This window comes from Pocillopora verrucosa, chromosome 6 (assembly GCF_036669915.1).
Source record: "Pocillopora verrucosa isolate sample1 chromosome 6, ASM3666991v2, whole genome shotgun sequence".
Lineage (NCBI taxonomy): Eukaryota > Metazoa > Cnidaria > Anthozoa > Scleractinia > Pocilloporidae > Pocillopora > Pocillopora verrucosa.
In genome coordinates this window covers 19,386,863-19,409,674 of record NC_089317.1, presented here as the reverse complement: position 1 = coordinate 19,409,674, position 22,812 = coordinate 19,386,863, and the positions used below count along the sequence as shown (strand labels likewise).

Here is a 22,812-nt window from a genome sequence, read left to right as displayed (position 1 = left end):
AATCAGAAGGTGTGATGATCATTGCCGCAATATTTCCCAAGTGTTAGAACTTATTGATCAATCCAATTTGTATACTATTAGATGGCGAAACCTTTGGTGGTTTCGCAATTGTGTTACTCGGGATATGTGTAACAGTGATGAAATCTTCCGATTTACGTCCTTCAGTTACCGCAATGATTTGATTGCGCTCGGGGCACTTATTTACTTTTGGTGCATAGAGGGAGAGCTCTTATTTGAAAGAGGGCGCTTATGAACAGGGTGCTTCACTCTGTTTTGAGAACCAGCAGAATGTGAGAAACAAAGCGTCGTTCTTTGCTTGGAAATGAGTCAAGAAGACTGGAAAACGAAGTAAAAAACAGCTTGTTAATTTTCCGCCATGGGTCTTTTCAATGACCATAACGACCAGCGAGGTCATTCGTTTGAAGGAATTTTGCACTCACATAAGCATTATAGTCAAGAGACTGTGACGTAGACCAGTGTTTTTCCAGGAACTAAAAAGGAGATAAACCACGGTCGATGTTTTAAATGAACTTGTACTCGCACAGTGCTATCGCTGAAAATCGCAGTTATTGACGCTTGATGAAAATGAAAATATTTGCAAAGGAATTTTGTACCTTCCTCTAATTACGACGTTTTCAACGCTTTTCAAATCGCTCCTTTTATTTTGCAAGACCGGAAGTGTCTCCACGGGTAGACCATGTCATTTAGATGCGTAAGTATGAAGAAATCCATGCCACGGTGATCATAGGATTACGAGCAGTCCTCTTTGGGCGAGGTCTATTTGTGCACCACGCGGGCTATGGATGTTAAGTGCCTCACTACGAGCGGTGCGTCAACATAATTTTTTTCCATTGAGCTTTTTTTTACTCGCGCGACAGGTTTCGCCGACAGGACTGCTCAGAGTTTAATGGCGGCCACGTGTGAAGCACTCAACATTTCAATAACCTTCGTCCCAGAATAAGCGCCGCCCTAAATAAGCGCTGCCATTGAATGAGCGCCGCCCTCAGGACGCGGAAAGATCAAACGAGCTCCACCGCGTTCGTTTGAATAAATATGGTCAACTATATAGCATAGGAAACACGAGCTAAAAATGGCTTAATCTCTGTTCTCAACCAATCATAATCATGAGTGAATTCTAAATTAAAACTGATGACTATAGAATACTGATGAGTTCACAATTTATCATTAATATTTCCTACGCAAACCACTCATAGGTAATTTGGTAGTATCAACTAAGTTGGTGATTAAGAGTTTCAAAGCTGTCGTTTCGAGCGTTAGCCCTTCGGCATAGCTCTGACCAAATTACCTTGTTGTACTCTCCCATCGACACAACACCAAAGCTTTTGAGAAACTAACCCCGTGTCCAACTCATTCACATAGCGCGCTTATTCTTTTACTGTTGTCGTAATGAGAAGCGACGAGAAGTAAGAATGCTTGTTAAAAAGCGAGTGTAAGAGCTAGCGATGTTAGTGTGAGATGAAAATACTTTTCGGACCTTTAAAGCACCAGGACAGTACGTGACCCCTGAAGTGTCTTACCGCTGATGCTTCCTGCGTGACTAATCACTCAGTCGGTAATCATCAGACCGTTGTATGAAGCCATTGTATATAAAGCCGTTACAAATCATTGCCGGAAACCGAATCTGCCCAATAGCTTTCATCCAAGGTGAAAAGATTTCCTGTCTAACTTGAGGAAGCTTCAGGAACTTATTATTGCGTGCAATTTCCAACTGGTGAGTCGACACGTTTTCTCGTATGTTCTTGAAACCTTACGAGTAGATTTGATTCTCAAGATATCTTATATTTAGTCTATACAATTGCGCTTTTGTGCTGTAGAAAGCGAAATCACGAGTAGTCAAATGGAGTTATTGTTGACCCAGGAATAGAAAGATGGCGAACAGAAATGGTAATTCTTCTGAAAATAGCTTCAATATCCCCATTCCACAGAGCGAACTCTACCAGAGAAGTACCCCAAACGAAAGTACCGTCAATGTGAGTGGTGTTACGCGCAGCAAGAAATTTAGCTACGTACTCGGTAAGTTGAATTTTAAGCACGTGCGATTGGATATAATTACTACCATCTCCGGTTCGGTGGCGATAAAGAAAGACTGGAGTTAAAATAACGACGCTTTTGACTTTCAGCTCTTAAAATACCATAATAGCTATTGATCTGACCAGCGCACGTAGTCACAGAGCTTGGCAACTTCATCTATATTCAACGCCAACATTTTAGGGCTATTTTCATCAATCGTTCACTTGTGTGTCGCAATTTTTTTCCTGGTCGAGTTAAACATGAACAAAATGATAACTGAAGTCATATCACAAAGCCAGGATTTGAAGGCGATTTTGAGCAATCGTTCTCTTGTGCGTTGCAATTGTAACCCGGATGGGTTGCACATATTTCACGGAAGCGAAGCAGACCACAAAATGAGCTATATACGCTACCCTTTATTGGTCTCCTAATACGTGCGGTAGACAAGACTTTTTTTAGCCTTATATCATTTTATACATGATATTGATCTTAGATTAAGGGTTTGTACGTGGTCCCTTGAATCTTTACAGCGTCGCGATATGAGGTGAGGATCTCATTTGGCCTAATACGAATTGAAAACAAATATCAGAGTATATTTTTTGTGTGTGTATGTGCGAACTTAGAACTAACTAAAGCGAATTAAAGATAATTCCAATTCAGAAGAGGCATATTTCAGCCCCAGGGTGAGAGATACTCGTATGTCGCAATTTTTTCTTGGTCGAGTTAAATATGAACAAAATGATAGCTGAAGTCATATCTCAAAGCCTGAAGGCGATTTTGAGCAATCGTTCGCTTGTGTGTTGCAATTTTTACCCCGGACGGGTTGAACATATTTCTCGGAAGCAAAGCAGGCCATAAAATGAGCTATATGCGCCACCCCTTATTAATCTCTCAATACGAGCAGTAGTCAAGTTAAACCAAAACATTCCGTTTTCCACTCTTGTTTTCAGACATGGTTTTGGAAAGCTCTTCTTGTCTTAGCGGTATATGTTTACTTAGTCACGCCAAAATTGAACGCAAAGAATTCGTTCTAAATAACGAATTTCAACGACTTCAAAGCTAATAATAATACTAATAAAAAATATTAAATTCAAAAACTCAGTTCCAAATAACTTAAACCCGACACAACCTCTCGCTACGTTACTATGTGCCGTGGTTCGACGGTGCGTCAATTGGGGATGATCTTGATCACATGGCTTTGTTGAATTTAATGAAGTGCTCATAACCCTCTCCTTATTTTATAATATTATAACTTCAAAATAACTTGTCTTCATATACATGTGCCTCCTTGATTTGGGTATTTTCATTCGCTCTGAGGAAAGGCTGGGGGTGAAAAAGTCAGCTTTAGAAACTCTTTGCGGTGGCCAATATAAAGTATCGATTCTGTTGATATAAACAACTGAAATTATCGCGTATTTGTAGTTGACTCAGAAAAGTGAATCAGGATTTCATATCTCGGGTTTACCTTTTCTCAGAGATATCACTTCAGCTTAGATTACGGGGATATGGGGAGGCTGGAGTAAAATATGATCAACTCACTTGATTCACGTTGGGGAAGCAGCTTGTTTGCAGCTCCTAGATCTGTAGATCTATAGCAAATATTGTACTGTGGCTGTTGTGGTAGAGATCGTTGTATTCTCCTCGTGAATCCAAATCAAAATTTGACGTGAAATTGAAGTTGGTCATGATTCATGATTAGGAACCAATAACGAGATTTTGACGTGGATCGGGTATTTGGGTTTCTACAAGCACGTGCACACTCAGCATAAAGTTGTAAAAGTAGCGACCGTCGTGGAAAATTTCCTAAAAACTGAAAGTTTAGCAGCCTTTGCTTTTGTTTTCGCTTTTGGGGTATTGTCATCATTCAGTAGCGAAGCCTTGCCTATTTTAAGGTTATTCTAATGTATGCAGATATCGTCTATGAGTGCTAACGAAAATGCTGGCAATTCACACAAGATACTCCAAAAATAGACACGACACAACTCAAGAGAATATCAACACAACATTCATCGGACTGCGGTTAAATATGGAAACTTACCCATATTTTTATCAAGTGAAAACAGGTTACCTTCAAACACGTTAGGTTTTATTCATGCACTAGTTTTCATTATGTTTATGTAGGTTTATCATAAATCAAATTATTGCCTCGTCGCTCTGACTCTGGTCGTAACGGCAGTGAAATACGTTTTTTGGTAAATTTGCTCGCTTTAACAGTATGATAACATTCTATTTTGATTTGTTATCAATCAAACAATTGTTGCGTGACATTAACTCCATTGTGACTAAGAGCAGTCATTTTATTTATTTCGTCGAAAAAGAAATGTTATTTTGGTTAAATACACTATTATTTGCGTCCATCTTTGCAGCATGACAAATTCACCTCAAAGTTTCACTTTCAAGCGTTGAACAAACAGCAAGTGATGTTCACATGGTGCTTGAAAAGTTATGAATTGCTTGACAAAGCTGTCAACTTTTGATAGCAAACGATAACATAACCCAAAATATCCTCTACGTCTTGAGTTTTGATACGTCACGATAAGTTCGTCACACTTCATGCACGCAAATATGGAAGTAAAATCGAGAACCAACTGCTGTTTGTGAAATAAGATCGACTCCCACGTCGCTAAACTCTGGGAGTGAGGTTCAAGAAACGTAACCTCCGCATAGCGCGTTAAATCTCTTGTCTCTTTTACTTTTTTTTCACTCGCGCAACGGACTTCGCCGGAAAAAGGGACTGCCAGTAGTTTACAAGTCATTGAAAGTTGAGAGCAACTGACTAGTAATAAGATTAAAATTTTTGGTAGGTGTGATTTTTTAAGATAAGACTACATTTTTTGGAGGTGTGAATTTTTTTAGCTGATAACTTAACGCAAATTCTATCATGAACGTAACCAGATGCAAATTTACCAACATGAAATATCAGTCATTAACCAGACGCATGACAACTGTAATAACCTCTTGATCACACATTTTCGATAGATAAATTAGTTGAAGGCAATTCCATTTTCATACAGTTGACTCCCGTTAATTGGAACATGCATGGGAAAGATTCGAGTCGTCTAGACTACGAGCAGTATCTCCTTGTCGGCGAAGTCCGTCGTGCGAGTAAACACAACAGGAAAAAATTCAAATTGATGTTAGTGCCGAACTCTGGGAGTGAGGTTTAAGAAACGTAGCCCCGCGCAGCGCCCTAAAATCACTGTACCCGTTTACTTTTTTTTTTTCGACTCGCGCGACGGACTTCGCCGAAAAAAAGGACTGCCAGTAGTTTACAAGTCATCGAAAGTTCAGAGCAACCGACTAGTGATAAGATTATGTCGGTGTTTTCTGTATGTATTTCTATTAGTACGGTCTACAGTTGATGATAGAGATTAGAGAAGTCTAGCGGAAATGTAAATTTTTAAGAAAGAGTTTTGCAGCTGAAAGCTTTAAAAATACACAGTGCATTGAAGCTAATACTTCAAAACAAAAAACCAACGAACCTGATTTGAATCGAAAGTCTGCTTTTTTTTTTTTAAGCAAAACTAAAATACTAAAGACTAAAAAATGAAAAAAGGGCAGAAGAGACGGGAGACAAGGACGTTGAGGAGAAATTCATTGTTCTAGACAACAATACAGTCACGACTTGTCGTAATTCGACGTGTAAAGAGTAAAATTGTGCGGAAACTGACCTCAAAAATAAGAAAATTACTTTGGGGAAGCCTAAGGTTCACAACTTATTGAGGGTAAAGTTACTATAAATTAGCTGGGATTTCCATCGAAAAATATTTTGGGTGTTCGCAGTTGACCACGCCTGTAATAATTCGATCCAAATTAATCAAGTTCTGTGGTGGCACGGATCAATCGAATTTTTGAACTATGCTCAAATCTTTCATATAAATTGAAACGATTGCCCCAAAGCTAACCCTGATTGGTACTTGAACCAAAAAAAACATTGGTATCGTTTTCGTTGCTTTTCCAGCATAACTTACACTATTACTTCATAGTCTTCTTAACGTTTTGCTCATGTTTTTTTTCTCCTTTCAAGCCCATTTTTTTGGTCGATAAAACAAACGCAGGTCAGCCTTGGAGCAAACAATTCACTAGGGGCAAGTCGGGTTTGTTTGAAGTGTAGCTACATGATAAATATGTCTCGCGAATGAACACTCTCTCCACGTAAAGATCAGCAGATGGAAAAATGGTGATATAAAATGGCTCACAGGACAAACCACTCGCGCTGGACGGGGTTCGTGTAATGTTTATAAACAGATAGAATTGTCTCGTGAGAGTACATTGCCTTCCGACGCGTGACGATCAAACGGAAATGTGATGACACCAAATAGCTCAATGAACAAAATACATGATGTATTGAAAGCTGGCAACACGGGTTTGAGTGAAGAGTGTATCTTAAGCACTTCTGGTAGAGATTCAAAGCGGCTAATGATAACAATGACAATGACAATAATAATAATAATCAATAATAACAATTATAAGTAATGGTAAAAGGACTGAGTGGAGTCCAATTCGGTCTGTAATCATACTCGTGATAAACAAATGGGACTTCCGCTGCGGTCGTCCGATTTTGTTATCACTCGTATGATTACAGACCGAATTGGTCGACACAAAGTCTTATTATCAATCAATCATAACAATTATAACTTCCGAGAAAAAAAGAATAACCAAGTTACGCACGATCAAAGGGACAATTTGCAAGGAAGGCGTAAATTTTTTTTGTGGTTGTTATTAGTTAATTCAAACGACAACTTTGAATGTGATTGGCATTTTGAACTTTCCGATAACGAACTTTCCGATAACGAACTTTCCGATAACGAACTTTCCGATAACGAACTTTCCGATGACGAACTTTCCGATAACGAACTTTCCGATGACGAACTTTCCGATAACAACTTGGCAAGTGAATTAGTGGAGAATAGGAGTTTTTTTTACACCAGTCACAATTGAGGAAATTGTAATTTTAAAACTGTAATAATAAGAATAATAATAAACAGGTGTAGCTCATTTAGAGGAGCCTATCCGTTCTCCTATGTCAAAATAAAAAAAAGGATTCCAAAAATTGCTTTATAGTTATGCTAAACAAATTATTGGAATTGACCAGGACTCAGAAAACACGTAGTTGAAGTTGGAGGTAGAAGCCAAAAAGAATCGTCGCAATTGGCACGCTGTGTAACCATACAAAATTCAACCCTTACACCGATCTGAGACAAGCTGAGAGGAAATCACGTTATTTTTTCTTGTGGTTATCCCATCAGAGGTATAACCCCCTCACGCGTCGATCAGAGAGAAAAATGTAGAAGATGCAAAACAGCTGAATTGAATTACAGCAAAGATGCTTTTTTATCGAAGAGAAATTTTAATTAAAATGCTGTTTACGTCGTTGCAGGCGGATGCCATGTATTGATTAAAAAACAGAAAAGACAGCAAAAAAACTTTCCCTTATCAATTTGAAAAAACAACGCTCAGTAATTTCAAGAAAATTAAAGGAGTGCCCCTCCCTCATGACATTTCAAAGATGTATCTCGTGGCGAACATAGGGCAAAATATGAGATCATAAGATCATCTAATAAAGAGAAATTCTACACAGTAAATAACTTTGCACGCGCTTGTCACGTTAAAGCAGGAAAATTTGATTAGTTTTGATTTAAATTCTATATCAGTAATGGTGTTCAATGGCACATCGTTTACAAAATTTTGTTCATTTGGTCGAAACTTCTCCTTTCCGTTCCGGATGCCTGTGGATCATCTGCTGCTCGATTTTCTTTCTACAACCTCGGTTTTGGTAACGCCTTAATTGTTCGGAACATCAGGTACTTGTTAGCAGGACTTCCAGCGAGAGGAAAAGAAACAATTTCACTCCTTTGCAACTGTGTGAAGTCACTGGTTTCATTTTTAGAGCTGGTCAGTGTGCTGTAAGAAAGTCCTTGTGTCAATGCAAGAATATGTAGTAGGTCAGTTTGTGCCTGAAAATATTGTTTCTTTTTTAACATAGGATCTTTTGCAAGCTACTTCTCTAAACTGGTCAGAATTTTCTTGTTCGTTTTGTTTAAAATTCTAAGCTTTCTGGACTAAACATGGTCGACGGGAAAAATGAGTAAATGCCGCGCCCCCTCCCTTTCCCCGTATATTTTCACTCTATGGCTTGGATGGTTTTTAGAGGAAAAAGGCCTGCGACTAAAAATATTTAACGGCTTTCGGCCGGTAAAGGTTCATTTAAAATGAAACGAATTATGGAGTTTATTTGGGAAAGAACTTTTTAACAAAAGTCACATATTCCCCTCCACATCCAGTCCAATTTTATCAGACCAGAAAAAGTTATTCGTTGAAGCCTTAAAATTGATTACGTTTGCTTTCCTAAAAATTATCATGAAATGAAATAACAGTTTCTCGGCCTCACAACATCGATATGCTGTCAAGAAGAATAGTAAAGAGAAGAAAGGAAATTATCAATCTGGGGCGAGATATTTCTTGATTTAACACCAAATGTCTCAGAGCCAAAATCATACGGAATACCACGTTACTGTAGACATACTTATGTTTGGAAAAACATCACGGGACTGCGCGTTACAAGGTATCCGCTTAAAACAGATTATCTTTCCCAGAAATGGCCTGTAGCCAACCCCTCTTCGTATCATACCCCCGCTTATCATTTATTTGTGGTTTAACCTTTTACACCTTAATATCAGATTGCATGTTCTCCATACTTTTCTGTATACATTCCCTTTGGTCGTGACAAGGAGAATTTGGTTAACAATCCAAACTGTGTTAGGTTAGTCATCAATTCCGTTATTCTCGTGATTTTGATAAATGATTTTGCAGTATTACTATTGGGAGAAATTAGACACTGGTCCCTCGTGGTTTTTAAAGGGTTTAAGTACAAAGGTCTGACGTTCGGTTACTCATGAGGAATCGGAATTTTTCTTTGTCTCACGCTCGTCACAAGACGGAAAAAATCTTCCTTTGCAGCATCACACGACTCTCATATGATGGCAATTATATTTCGCGCTCTCTCTCTTCGCCTTGGAAAAAAATCGGAAAGTTAAGCATAATATTTCCGGGGAAAAACGATAAAACTAAGCTCTTGCCGAATATCTGCTCTCAGCCGATTTTATACGGAGAGGAAATATTTGCGTTAGAAGTGAGAAAGAGATACTAGTTGCTACTTTCCTCTAGGCTTGATCAAAGAATTACACGAAAAGTGAGTGAAATAAGACCTCATTTTCGCCTTTGTCTTAGACGCAATTTTTAAACGCAGTGTTTTGTGCCGGAGCATGTTATGTATCAAGGAACACAAAGCATGTTTAAACATCCAAAGTTATACACGTGCAACCTTTGTTGGATCACAAAGAAAGAACAGATACTCAGTTAATAATTGAAAAACATCGCTTTCGTCTTTGTTCCACCTCCACCGACGCCGCCAAGTTAAAAGAAAAAACTCAGCTGTCCGTTGCTGCAATTCATACTTCCAACGGTCTCCAAAAAAAAGTCTTCGGTACGTACAAAGATCATCGTCTCTTCCTTAAACGTTCAGAGTAAAGGAAAGCGGATTAAACGTTCGACGTGGACGAAATTTTTGGCTCTTCTCGCTTTTTCTCAGTGCTTAAATTAGATTTGACATTTTTCATGCAAACACGTTACAGTCGAGGGGAAGAGGTTTGTATGCCAAAAATGTACCTTTCCATACTGAATTTGATGATTGCTGGTGGACTCAGAAATGTCCGTTTTATTTCTGTAAGAGTACAGGATTGGTTTGGCTTTGATAGAGAGGGATTTTGCTCAACATTGCAGATTGCCTGGCTGTCAACGATTCTACATATTTCGAGAGAACTTTAATCCGTCTGTAACATCTTTGGGTAAATTTTAATGTAGAAACTTAAACAGCATTTACTTAGAGGAAAAATTTGGAAACAATGGCTCAGTTCCCTACGATAACTTTGGAATCGCGCATTTCCTTGGGTTTCAGGACACTGTTCTTTAATTACAGTAAAGCTGTAAGCCGTAATTAGTAATTAGCATATTAAATAACTTGTGTAAACTGTGTACTAGTCACTTCAGGATACTTTTGTTATAGCTCTTGTATGAATCACGACTCCACTTCATTGCCTCAAATCACCTACACACAGCGTTACAATAGTATTTCTCTCCTAGAGTTATATTATATTGGGCTGGAACCTCAGCAGCCTTTTTGAAGGATTTTCTTGAGGGAGTCTCCTATTAACTTGAACCCCAAATCATGCTGATGAAAGAGTCTAATAAATGTGCGCCTTTGTTTTCAGAGCCTAAACAAAGTTTGGCGCGGACAGCTGGACACATGGATTTAAGTCACCTTCCTCTTGTGGGCCAGTCATTTTCAGTTCCTCGAGATGTTTTCGAAGAGGCTCTGGCATCTCAAATTTCCGCTTCAATATCGACGTCTTCTGCGCCTGAAATCACGCGTTCGTTTCTGGATAATCCAGATGCTACTGCCGCTCGTGACATGTATCATTGTATTCCACGGCGTCGTCGATCGTCCGGTGAATCCTCCATCAGCGAGCTCAGTGAATGTGAAGCTAAGCGGCCTCGCCTATCAGCAGCTAACTCCGTCTCCGCGCAAATATACGCTCAGGAAATTGAAAGCCAAAATCATAAACGCGAAATTATGAAGCAATTGGTTTTTGAAAGAATTGATCGCACGAAAGAGAACATAGCGTGGATGCTGAAAATGCAGCGTATGCGGGAACTCCTTCAGTACTATGAGATGTCCGAGAATGGTTCAACCCTCAGTCAAAAAAGCAACAGTCAAGGAAATGAACTTCACCATCGCTCTCCTTCGACGCTAACTAATGGAGAACACCATGAAATTGCTATTTCATCCCGTGAAGAGAATTACCCCAGATCAGTCACACTGAAAAGAATTTGTCATGCTTCAGATACAATCCAAAGAGCCACCAGCCATGGAAACCGTCTAAAGCATTTGCCACCGTCTGCACAGAGAATGCGCCGGGTACCTGGCATCAACGTGGTATTGGATCCGACCCTGCAAGGCGAACAAAACGTTGGTTACTTTTGCAAGTCTTACGATGGACTTGCATGGGACCACCAAACCCTTCCTAGAATTGTTGCTGTCCATTCTGTAACAAAACACACATCGGTAAACGCTAGGAATATCGAACGTGCCCCTCCTTCCAAGCCAGCTGCTGCTACGCAGATCCCATCAACGTCCAACACTGTTGGAATGTCAGATTATTCAGCAAAGTCTCAGGAAACCCACATGCATCCCCTAGTCACGAGCCTGCAGTGTGACACCAGAAGAGGAACTTCTGTTTCTTCTGACTCACAAGATCACGATGAAGTTGAAGTCAAAATTGTAAAAGTTTGTCCTCGTGAGACTCACCGTTCAAGAAGCGTACAAAAGAGATGCCGGGAAACAAGCATTACAAATCGCACTGAATATGCAAATAGAGGAATGGAGCGTCCATCCAAAGGAGGATGTGTAAATGGTCCGTTCATCGCAAAGCCTACTGTCGCTGCAGGCTATGGTAACCACTCAGGACATTCTTATGGATGCAATAGCCGAATAGAAAGAATACGTGCTGATTCAGAGATTTACCTAAGTGGTCCTCCCTCGTACCTGCCAGTTCTTGACAATTCAGAGATAGACCAACTGAAGAAACAGAAAGCACCGCCACCCGTGTCGGCAGGGGAACGTCGAAACCGCAGTCCCGATTCACCAAAGCTTACAAAAACTATACCAGAGATCAGTGCAAAAATCATCGAGACTCGAGAGAGGATTAAAACTGAAACCATCAAGTGGAAGAAGATGTTACTGTATAAGGTGGAGAAGCGATTGATTCGGAAGTTAAGACGGGTTGAGAAAGAAACGGGTGAGAAGACAGAGGTGGAGGAGTTGCGAGAGGAGGAGGCTCCAGCGCGAGTTCCAAAGAAGGAGAGGAGGCGAAAGGGCCAAAGCTTGCAAAAACGAAGCACCACTATGGATAGCGTGACGGATGAGGATGAGGCCAAAAAATCCCCTGGGAGTGACGCTTTAGGACATTTTTCTGAAGCAGAAGAAAGAAAAGAGTCGGTTGATGTGCGAGTGGAAGCTGCACGAGACCAAGAACACGAGCAAGAGGGCATTTTTCCATCGACTGAAAGTAAAAAAGAAGAAAAACCCGCCATGGCCAGCTACTACCATAATGCTAAAGACCCCAGTACGAAAAACGGAGACTGCGTGACAAACGAACCATGTCAAGAAACAAATCCCTCTATCAACCTAGAGAGATTGTGTACAAAGAAAGGCTTGAATATTGGAGGCGCTGAACACGTCCAAACTTGCACAGCGGAAAGGAACACGGACTCTCGATTATCAGAATTCAGACATGACAAACAAAAGTCGCCACAAGATTTCCAAACTGAAAAGTATTGCGTGAAAAAGAATTTGAACTCATTACACAGTGGACTTCAAAACTGTACAAAAGAAGTACGTAAAACGAAAGCAGCGGCTGTAAGTTGCGAGAGAAATATATGGGCAGTACTTAGAGGGGACGGAAATTTCTGATATTATATTGTAATTGAACGCTTTCGAGAACTTTTTCAAATAATTTCGTGCAGAAGTAACAGGATTACGTTAGGTTATGGTGCAAATTTTTGACTGAAAATAAGACACACAAAGGAGACGATGATATCAACATATATTTATTTCAATCATAAAATTTTTTTTCCTGATTGTGATTGGTTTAAAAATTCTCATTTCCGGCACCAATTCACTTGCCAAGTTGTTATCGGGCAGTTTATCATCGAACAGTTTAGTAAGCCAATAACATTCAAAGTTGTAGTTTAAATCAACCAATCGCATTTAAAGTCGTAGCTTATATCAACCAATCACAACACTAAACAATTTAAGCCTCCTTTGTCAGTCTTTTAATGCAAATTGTAAAACAAATGAGGGAAAAAATGAGAGAGGTTTGCAAGTGATCGGTCGAGACCCTAGCGGCTGAAAAATGATGCCCAATTTATTGAGATTGATCCATCGACATTGTTCATCTTAAATCCTACAGGTTTTTCTACGAATGTGAGTTTTACAACTTCAAATATTTATGATCAATAAATCATGTTGAATTTCAACTTTCGCATCGCCATCGCTGTGACAACCTTGAACTCGGGTGTATTTTAAGTTTGGTTTGAGAAAACAGGATGCTTGGGACGACATAGTTATCAAACTGTAGAAATCATCAAGTTAAAACTGTTGAGCCCGCATTCTTTATTGTTGTGACAACTGAAATTTTTCGAAATACAATCGATGTGCTGTACAACCCCCCTGGCAAGCAGGAGCAAATTTGCGGTTTGTCATACTATTCCTTAATTAAAAAATATTAGTTGCTAAAAAACAAAAGTTTTTGGTACAAAAAAAGTTTTTTGAGTCCATAAAAGTGACAAGGTGGATGAAGATTCTACAGACCCCCATTGGTATCAGTATGTTAGCGATACAGAGCTCATGGCCTCATTACAGACTGTTGTACAAAGCCAATGAACCTTATAAAAGTACTTTACTTAAAAGTACTTAAGATTCCATATCGGATTTAATCATGACAAACTGTCAGTGCGTAATCAATAGGTTTTATTAAAATGGTTTGTCATTTCCTGATTGAATAGATACCTTTTCTCGTTTAAATGTTACAAATCAATTCCTACAATTCAAACCAAGGGCATAAATTTCATTCCTCCATAGAGAATTTGATATTCTATTTAAAAAATTCTTCTCTCTCCTGAGTGTTAGGAATCCCTCTCAGTTGGGAGAACCACTGGCATTCAAACCAAGGCCTTGTATTTCATTCCCCTTAAAATTATTTCTTTTTCTGTGTGCTCCACTTTTTCTTTCGTAGCAGAGGACTTCTTGGATTTTTCTTCACACTGCTCAATTGAACAGCACACGAATCGCAGAAATACAATAAATGCAATCAAGGCTACAAGGCAGGCTAGAAGAATCAGGCCATCTATGTTAGGATTGACTTGTTTTTTACCAGAGTCGTTTTCATCTTTCCTCGTATCACTTCCCTTGGTATCTTGTATCTCCATGTTCGTACCGTCCACCGCACCGATTTCTCCCTGGTCTTTTCCAAGCGAAGTAACTCGTTTTCTACTCTTCACCGCGGGTACATTGTCTTCATCAATATTGCCATCTTCACTCCAAGCTGCATTTGGAGCTGTTAACAACAAAAACATTGTGGCAAGAAATAATTTAAAATACGCCATCAGTCTTGTGCATGTACTTACACGATACTAAGGAATTACATACGTTGGCAGAGTAATCATTGGTTTGATTTGTCCGTGCAAAGCGTGTGAAGCTGCCACAGATTCGTCAATATTTTATTCAATGGCTTGCGGGTAATTTTTTTCTTGAAAAAAAAAAAGAGAAAATAAATGTAAAAGTGTGTTGAATTTACGACCTCAGGGAAAATTAATTAATGGAAGTTATAATCCTGATGTAATGCAAAGTTAATTTTCCTGTGCCCCAGGGTTGTTCTGAGCAACAAACAAAGAAAGCTAGCACTTCCAATGTTACCATCAAATTAAACTTCCGATAAAATCAAATATCGAAAGCTCTCTACATATTACAAATGCACTTGAAATTACACAAGTTGCGGCAGTTTTTGACGCCTGCAAGGCTGTAAGCAGCTGGCCCCTGAACTAATACATTACTATGCTCTTACTGTAAGAATGACTCTACTGTTTTTTTCGTCCTTGTGGCTCTTTAGGTCGCTCAGCACTCGCATTAATTCCTGCAGCTATGTGAGTTCGACTAATGAAGCCCTAGCTAAATGATCAAATATTTTTGCCCAACATCATATTTAACTGTTTAGCCGCCTATCTCGACATTGCATTTAGATAGTTTACCATTTTTGATCTACAGATCAAACCTTTTCACTAAATTTCTGCTTCACGAAAGAATGTTTGAGCGCATAGCCACCCCCATATTGTGGGCGACAAACTCGCTGTTGACCGAAAACTTTTGCTCTTCAGCCGGATCTTAACAAAAATCCTTTGTGAGGACATGGAAAAGGAAAGAAAGAAGAAAAAAAGGCAGTTTTCACAAATTGGAATACTTGCTCAGCCGACTTAAAAAAACTATAAAAATCAGCCGAACAAGCGAGCAGCAAAGATTTTTTACATGCAAAAAGATCAATTTCGCATAGACTCTAAGGTTTTTTTTGTCCCGCCAGCAATCGATGTTCAGTGTACAATGGTATTTTCCGATCTAGGCAAGCCACTCAAAAAAGAAACCCTTTCGTATCGGTTTGCATCGGAGACGAAGATTTCTCGAGGGCAATTTCAACCAAACCGTCGGACAATCGTCTAATGTTCGGGCTATTGCCTTCGATTGTTGACTTTAGGCAGGTCACCCGTTGTTTTTAAGACTGGTTTAACGTCACGGTACGATTGCTTTCATGCAAATTCTCATACATTCAAATTAAAAGAACTAGAATTCACGCTTAAACTTGACAACAACTCAAGACTTTGGTGAAGAATCTCCTTTGAGAGTGATGGAGTTCTAGATTGAACTTTGTAGCTCGTTTTTCTAGGGTGGTTGACAACGAATGGATTGTATTATCAAAATGGAATTTGGTGGTTCATCCATTTAACCTACGTCATTGGTATTGTTTGGCTTCTAATCAATTTTAATGTATTGTTTACCAAGAGAAAAGGGGGAAAACTTGTGAGAAAAATTGGAAAAGATTATTATACCTCTGAAACTATCAAGAGCTTGGTTCTTTCTTGGGAGAGTAAATTGACGAAAGTGACTTGGCAACTGTTGGGAATACATAGAAGTTAGGAAGAAGATGGCGATCTCTCGAATGAGACAGTAAAGTCTAAACCATTGTGGTGTTATACTTCGTCAAGATTTTGTGATCGTAGATTATCGTTTGGATTGGATCGGCGTAACACAGACAAACCAAATAGGAAAATATGGACAATCTTTCATTTTTCGTGACCATCATAGTTTTAGCGCTAGCCTTCTTAGTAACGACACCAGCAAGAGGTAAGCCATGGAGACGTACTTAGATTTTTAACCTTATAATCTATATGGCGATCGTAATGTTCTTATAAAATGGTTTTTACCCCCGCCGCTAAATATAGAGGGTGATGGTTTTCGTCCCAAATCGCGGGAATTCGACGAATATATCTTTAAACACTTTCATTCAAGCAAATGTAACATTATTTACTGATTTTCCAGTGTTGGTCTGACAGGTTTAAAGTCTGATACATTTAACAGCAGTGCAATTAATTGCACACAAGTCCGATAAATTTTCGCTGCAGGTCGCCATTTCGGGGCATATATCTCTATACGTTAGGCCTCGGAAATTTATGTTACTGAAGTTGTACTTAAGTGACATGTGTTGGTGTGAAAGTTTAATGACCTTGAAACTTAAGATTTGTCTTTTGCTCTCATCAACAGGAAATGACTCATTCTTTGGTCTTTATAGAAGTAAGTGAATGAGATTATATAAAGTGTTTAACATAAAAGACGATAATTGTCAATTCCATAAGTAAAACTGGTTCATTTCCTTTTCATGTAAGCTACACGTTCTGGTCCTCCTCTCGCCATAAATCAAAACCCCGTATGTAGAAAAGCCCAGCTTCTGCACAGCGACGTGGTACAAAATGCTACCCTGGAAGGTCAGCTGCACGCTGGGAATTTCACGTTTCTCGGTGCAGTCAAAGACATGGAAGAATGTATGTCGTTATGTTGCGCCAGTAAACGTTGTCAACTGGCATATATGGATAATGCCAAATGTTATGGCGTCAAGTGCTACAGCGAAGAATTGTGCAAGATAACAACTGGTATCTCAACAAATGACGTCAAGATATCTCTTATGGTCAGAAACGATATAAATAGAAAAGGTAAGAGTTTCATTTGTCGTGATTATTACAAAAGAAAAATGAAAATAAATAAAAATAAAATAAAAATACAATTTGTACGTTCAAGAAGTGACTAGCATCTAATTTGTCTTTTCAATATCAGTACTGAATCAAATATTCAGGTTATAAGAGTTAAGGAAATGAATAAATTCTCCTGTATCGATTTTCTAGGAAATGAATAGATTAGAGTATAGAGAATATACATTCTGATGTTAGTTGTGAAGGCTTCAACGTTGACATACTGTGCAGCAAACAAATGACGTTGAGAAAAAACTTTCATCTAAAGAATATTGTTTCATTTGACACCAAACTCTCGTTAGCAACATTAGGCAAATGAACTATGACCAGAAAGGAGAATTGAGTCTTTGATATTTGGGGGTAGAAAATGCTATATGTACCACTAAAGGATATCCTTTCTGTTACATATTGAGTCCTCACTGATTCCTATCAACTTTGTTTTGATCTACAGCTTACGTTACAGCATACATTGTCGTGGTAGTTGTAGCGTTTGGAGCCGCCGTTTCTGGTACAGTTTGGGCCGTCTTTATTTTTGTCAGAAGGTAATTTCGGCTAATATGTAATATTTTTTTCTTTTTTTTGTACTTTAGAAGTCACCTAATAGAGTTTCGCTTCACCTTTGCAATTCTTAAAAGTTTGTTAGAAATAAACTTTGAAGCAACAGGAAATATATGTCCATGCTGGTATTAAGGGGCAAGGAGAAATAAGGATGTAAATTCATGTCAAATACTCTGATGTCTCCCCCACAAGATGTAAAGTTCCTCGTTAACTATACAACTGTGCGCCAATATTTTTTAGGGACCGTTCATCATTTATCACCACGGGTGGGGTAGGTTGAAGGATTTTAAATACCCACAATAAAATTTATCCGATACCCTTTGAGGCTCTTTAATATCCTTATGTTCCCCCTTGTTTCAGTCAATTTTCTAGTCCCTCTTTGTACACCGTAAGCGACAATTTAATCCCCAGCTGTTCCCCCTGAAAACCGTGTAATCCTCTTAAAATTCTCCAACAACCCCTCCCAACTCCCTCCCCTCCCCAGGCGAAGAATGCTAACCGGTCTTTACTTCATTACGGTCTGACATCAGATATCGAGAGACTGGTGGAACAAAATCAAAAGAGGATGAGGGCGAAGAAGGAGACATGAATGCCGAGCCTAAAGTGAGTGTTCTTTAATTTATTTGTTTTAATTTGTCAGTTTGTTAGTTTTTTTGACGAATCAAGTGTTCCGTAGAGAGTACATACTTAAATCATGGTGAAGGCTGGAATATGAAGGTTTCGACGAAGTTTTCTTCAATTTTAGTCATAATCACTCTCTTTCTATGAATACAATTTCTGCTCTTTGTTAAAGCTTTCTTCATTGGCAGAACATATCCCCACGCTATTCGCCATTGTATGACTTTTAAACATCAGATCTAGAGTACCCAAACAGACGAAGCGGGAAAACAGTCCATTGGAGACTATTCTTTTAATAACCTAACCTAGGTATCCTTCTGCTGGAAAAGTGCAAATGAAACAATAGGAAAAGATAAAATGCTACGAAAGTTTATAAACGTTAGGAGGTTGACAGCGAAACAAGTCGCGTGATCATTCTAGTATCTTTTAGGGTCAGGATTGGCCATTATGTGACAAGTTTTTCTCGTGTTCTTTTTCCATAGGTTTACTGACTTATAGATAGAAGACACTGAAGAAAAACTTCAAATCCAGAGGAACAATTAGACGTTATTTAGTAAAAGAGTCAAGGCTTCCTAAAGAGCCGACACTGTCATGTTGTTGTGATTCATGACGGCAACAATATTATCAAGAAAATTAGAAATAATATACTGACGAGGTCTGATATTTCGATATGATACGAGAAGATCTCTTGACCAAGGAAATGAAGGGTGGTTCAGCTACCTGTTAAACAAGTTTCGAAGACTTAATTTGAAATCAAGAAACACTTTCAGATATATGAGACGCGATCAATTCTTTAGTGAAGGATTGAGAAAAAATGGTGCTTGAATATCTTCCAAATTTGACAGTTTTGATACCGGTTTTATTGCAAAGAGCGAGGGAAACATGAGCCATAGACCTTTGCTGCCAACTGAGTTTGTTTCTTCCTATCGACGAATCAATTAAGGCTATATTAGTCGTCAACTAAATGTAATAAAGCAAACCAATATTTCAAACATATAAATGTCTGTCGAGATGGTCATTACCTTCGATTGAAATCTTTACAAGAGGTGACCAGTCTTTATAGGTCAAGCTGAAAGTTGACAATCTCTCCACACGCAGAATGTTTTCAACATTGCTGATCGTAGCAGGTATCTTATCTGATGAGTCACTTGATGGAATGCCAGTCGTTCAGTCAATCAGACACTTAGTAGAAAATCAGACAGGACAGGTAGAAAATTATGGTGCAATAATGTCAATTAATTGAGATTAAAAAAAAAAAGTTAAGGAGAAAAAAACCCGATAAAATAGGCTATTTGGATTAAATTTATTTACAGGATTGATTTTTACAGAACAATATTTCTCTGACGAATTGCTTAACCAATGACTGTCTCAAATTACGCTTCGCTAATACAGTCATTCAGTCGTACATCACTTGTAACAAGTAGATCAGATGAAATTATTTCACCTGTTTTATATGTTATGATCATGATAGTCACCATCACCCAGATGTTCGGGTCGTCGTTCGGTCTCTGTTCGGATGACTTTCGGTTTCCATATTGTTGCTTGGATCGTCCCACTGTCTACGTGAAGCTACAATACACAGCGGAGCTAACAATTGAGTGTTGTAAAACCAGAACCACCGTAAAATCTATAGCCAATCAAATCGAAGATAAATTTCTTTGAGAATCAATGGGTGTTCAATTTAAAAACGTGAAATTTGCCATAAGCGCGGGAAATCGCCTCAGTGTGTCCAGGGCAAAATTTTTTTCAGTTTTGCATCGGAAAGGATTGTACGAGGTTTCTGGACTAATCAGAGAACAAGGTAAGGCCATACCGAAAATATCCTGGATTACTTTTGACACTCAATATTGAACAGTGTCCTTACAGTAATTTAAAATCAATCTGAACTACTATTGTTGCGTCTGTGAAATATCTCGATTTCTGAAGAACACCTGCCATACCCTTTGAAACCAATATTCGCTCAGGCACTCGAGTTAATTCAATTAAACTAAGACAGAAGTAAAGCAATTTCCAATTGAATCTACAGAAAAATCCGAAATTATTTTGGCTTTGCTTTACTTTCGTTATGTGATTGGCTCAGAAAAATAGCGCAACTTTCTTACTCGATCAGATTCAAAATTAAAACAATCGTTTGTTCTGATCGACCTTTTGGAATTTCTTTAGTTTCGGTTTTTTAACACTGAATTAAAAACTGCTATGATAGAAGTAATTGCGACCAACTTACTAAATATATCATATCTTCTGCAAAGTCTTAATTACGTTACTTTTGATGTATCTTTGCTATATACTGATATTCTATGTACGTATATACAATCAGCTACATTTTGGCTTGATATAAGAAATTTGGTAAACCTAGATTGGGAAAAATGCATAGAATGAATAGTCACTGTTTATTTACACTGTTGACAGACAGTTTACCGTCTGTGAACAGTAAAAAAAAATATAAGTTTACCATTAAATGTGTTTCTTTTGACTGATAATATGTGAAAAAAGGCAAACATTTTTGGCTACAGTTAGCCTCGATGACGACATCTACCAGGGGCGAGAATCTCTGGCTGTGGTTCCTTCCTTTCAACTAAATCACGGCCTTAGAATCATAAACTACTTATTTCAAATACAATTCAGCATTTTTAGCCACTCTATGAGTTTCATACGCGAGACGTGTAACGTCTAACTATAATGGTTAGTCGCAATAATTGTGTCCCCCAAGCTTAGAATCTCGCCCCAATGTTACTTTTGCGGTGCGGTGCGCCTGTCGTTTAACTAAATTGAGGCATTGAAGTTCGGTTAAATTCAATTCTACTTACATTACTGTGGTACTTTGCCGCACCATTTTCCCGTGAGAGCCGGCTTAAGTCTATGTTGTTATGTAGCACATTTCATAATGGCTTTTTTCCATAGTTTTTATGAATCCACAAAGCTTTGAATTTCTCACGCTCATAACACTGAAAGGAAATTTTTTTCTTATTTACCAGCCCATGAAATTGGCTCGAAATGAAAGTTGTTGCGAGCCAGTTTTGTTAGATATGATATGTTAGATATGGTTAGATAGATACACACGCATTGCGCTCCTTTACAAGGAGAAACGAAAATTTTGTTACTAGAGCTGAACAGCTGTTGAGATTTCATTTGCTTTAAAATGATTCTTTAGTCTACAATTTTGATTTATGAATAATTTTTCAAAGTACAAATTTCTTGTAGATTTGTTTAGCATGTGCCTCCACATCAGCGTGTTTAAAAAACAAGGTAAATCGCATCGCATTATTTGATTCGTTTACTTTTTCCCTTGGAGTTTTCTGTTAAGCATTGATGCGCACTTGAGCCACTTTATGAGTTTCACACGCGGTACATGTAACGTCTAACTAAAGTGAAACATTTTTCCCAGTAAACCAATATAATTTGTTCCCTAAGCTTAGAATCTCACCCCGCTGTTACTTTTGCGGTGCCTGTCATTCAACTAAATTGTGGCATTAAAGTTCCGTTAAATTCAATTCTACCTACATTACTGTGGTACTTTGCCGCATCATATTCCTGTGAGAGCCGGCTTGTATCAATGTTGTTATGTAATGCTTTGCGCATTACGTAATGACATTTGTCCATAGTTTTTGTGAATCCACAAAACTTTGAATTTCTCATGCTCATAAAACTGAAAGTAATTTTTTTTCTTATTTGCCAGCCCATGAAAAGACCTAAAAGAATCAGCTCAAAATAAAAGTTGTTGCGAGCCAGTTTTGTTTCATAGGGTCATGTATATATACACAGTTTATGGCCCTCATTTACAAGGAGAAGCGAAAATTTTGGCACTAGAGTTGAACAGATGTTGAGATTTCATTTGTCGTAAAGGAATTCTTTCGTCTACAATTTCGAATTATGAAAAATTTTTGAAAGTGCAAACTTCTTGTAGATTTGTTTAGCATGTGCCTCCAAGTCAGCCTGTTTACAAAACAAGTAAATCGCATCGCATTATTTGATTCATAAACTTTTGCCTTGGAGTTTTTGTTCAACATTGACGCGCACTGAAATGAATTAGTCTTTTTCAATTACGTTGAATTATGATTACTGACCAAAGCAGTCAAGACGTAAGAGCAGAGAAAGAAATGCGACAAAAAAATCTTGTCGCGCTCATTATTAACTTTGTAACAAATAAATAACGAATGATCCTGACGGATGAACTGAAATGGAGAAAGTTGTAGGTATTGAGGCTTGAAGAGAATTGGGAGTCGACAGAGTTCGAACCCATGCGTCTCAGATACTAGTTAGGCGCGACTACCAACTGAGCTACGAACTCTACTGAAACCGGTGGTGGAATAAAAAGTCTCCTATGTAGAGAAATCTGACCCATTCATTTCTCAAAATCCGACCTTGTGAGAAGAGCAACTGAAAGTCGATTTTTTTCATTTATAACATACATAAATTTTGATCTGCGTAATTTCAGATTGGCCGGACGGTTTTTCTTCATGGGTCACAGCTGTTTTGCTTTTCTACGTTCCTACAGGGTGTGCGACTGCAATTTTTTTCAGAGTTCCAGATCGATCCCGAAGGTCATAAGGCTAAGAAGCCTTTGGAACCAACGATAAAGAGATGACCACTGTCTAGTCCAAGTAAGGAGAAGGTTCTTCAATCATGCTGCTCAGCTACCGTTCCAACTGGATTACCTCGACAGGCAATTCTCGCATCAACGGACGGGTGGATGGG

General features: G+C 38.5%; 2 protein-coding genes across 9 annotated transcripts; both read left to right on the top strand.

Annotated features, from left to right (window-relative positions):
- The first annotated feature begins 1,591 nt into the window (after window positions 1–1,591).
- On the top strand, window positions 1,592–13,128 carry LOC131792615 (uncharacterized). 8 transcript variants are annotated; one of them, XR_010717840.1, is made up of 3 exons: window positions 1,592–1,732; window positions 1,947–2,034; window positions 6,059–7,016. XR_010717840.1 is itself a non-coding variant. In XM_059110041.2 (3 exons), the coding sequence occupies exon 3, from the start codon at window positions 10,337–10,339 to the stop codon at window positions 12,560–12,562; it is 2,226 nt and encodes a 741-aa protein (XP_058966024.2). In that variant the 5' UTR covers window positions 1,592–1,732; window positions 1,947–2,034; window positions 10,302–10,336; the 3' UTR covers window positions 12,563–13,128. The 8 variants fall into 8 exon arrangements, 7 of the variants coding, with proteins under 7 accessions (XP_058966024.2, XP_058966010.2, XP_058966038.2 ...); XM_059110041.2 differs by lacking the exon at window positions 6,059–7,016 and adding an exon at window positions 10,302–13,128; XM_059110027.2 differs by lacking the exon at window positions 6,059–7,016 and adding an exon at window positions 10,302–13,128 and having other exon boundaries at window positions 1,626–1,732; window positions 1,880–2,034.
- Window positions 13,129–15,499: 2,371 nt separating this feature from the next.
- On the top strand, window positions 15,500–19,386 carry LOC131793715 (uncharacterized). Its single transcript, XM_059111190.2, has 6 exons — window positions 15,500–16,042; window positions 16,460–16,489; window positions 16,582–16,905; window positions 17,393–17,483; window positions 18,030–18,102; window positions 18,600–19,386. The coding sequence occupies exons 1-6, from the start codon at window positions 15,970–15,972 to the stop codon at window positions 18,606–18,608; spliced, it is 600 nt and encodes a 199-aa protein (XP_058967173.1). The 5' UTR covers window positions 15,500–15,969; the 3' UTR covers window positions 18,609–19,386.
- Window positions 19,387–22,812: the final 3,426 nt, after the last annotated feature.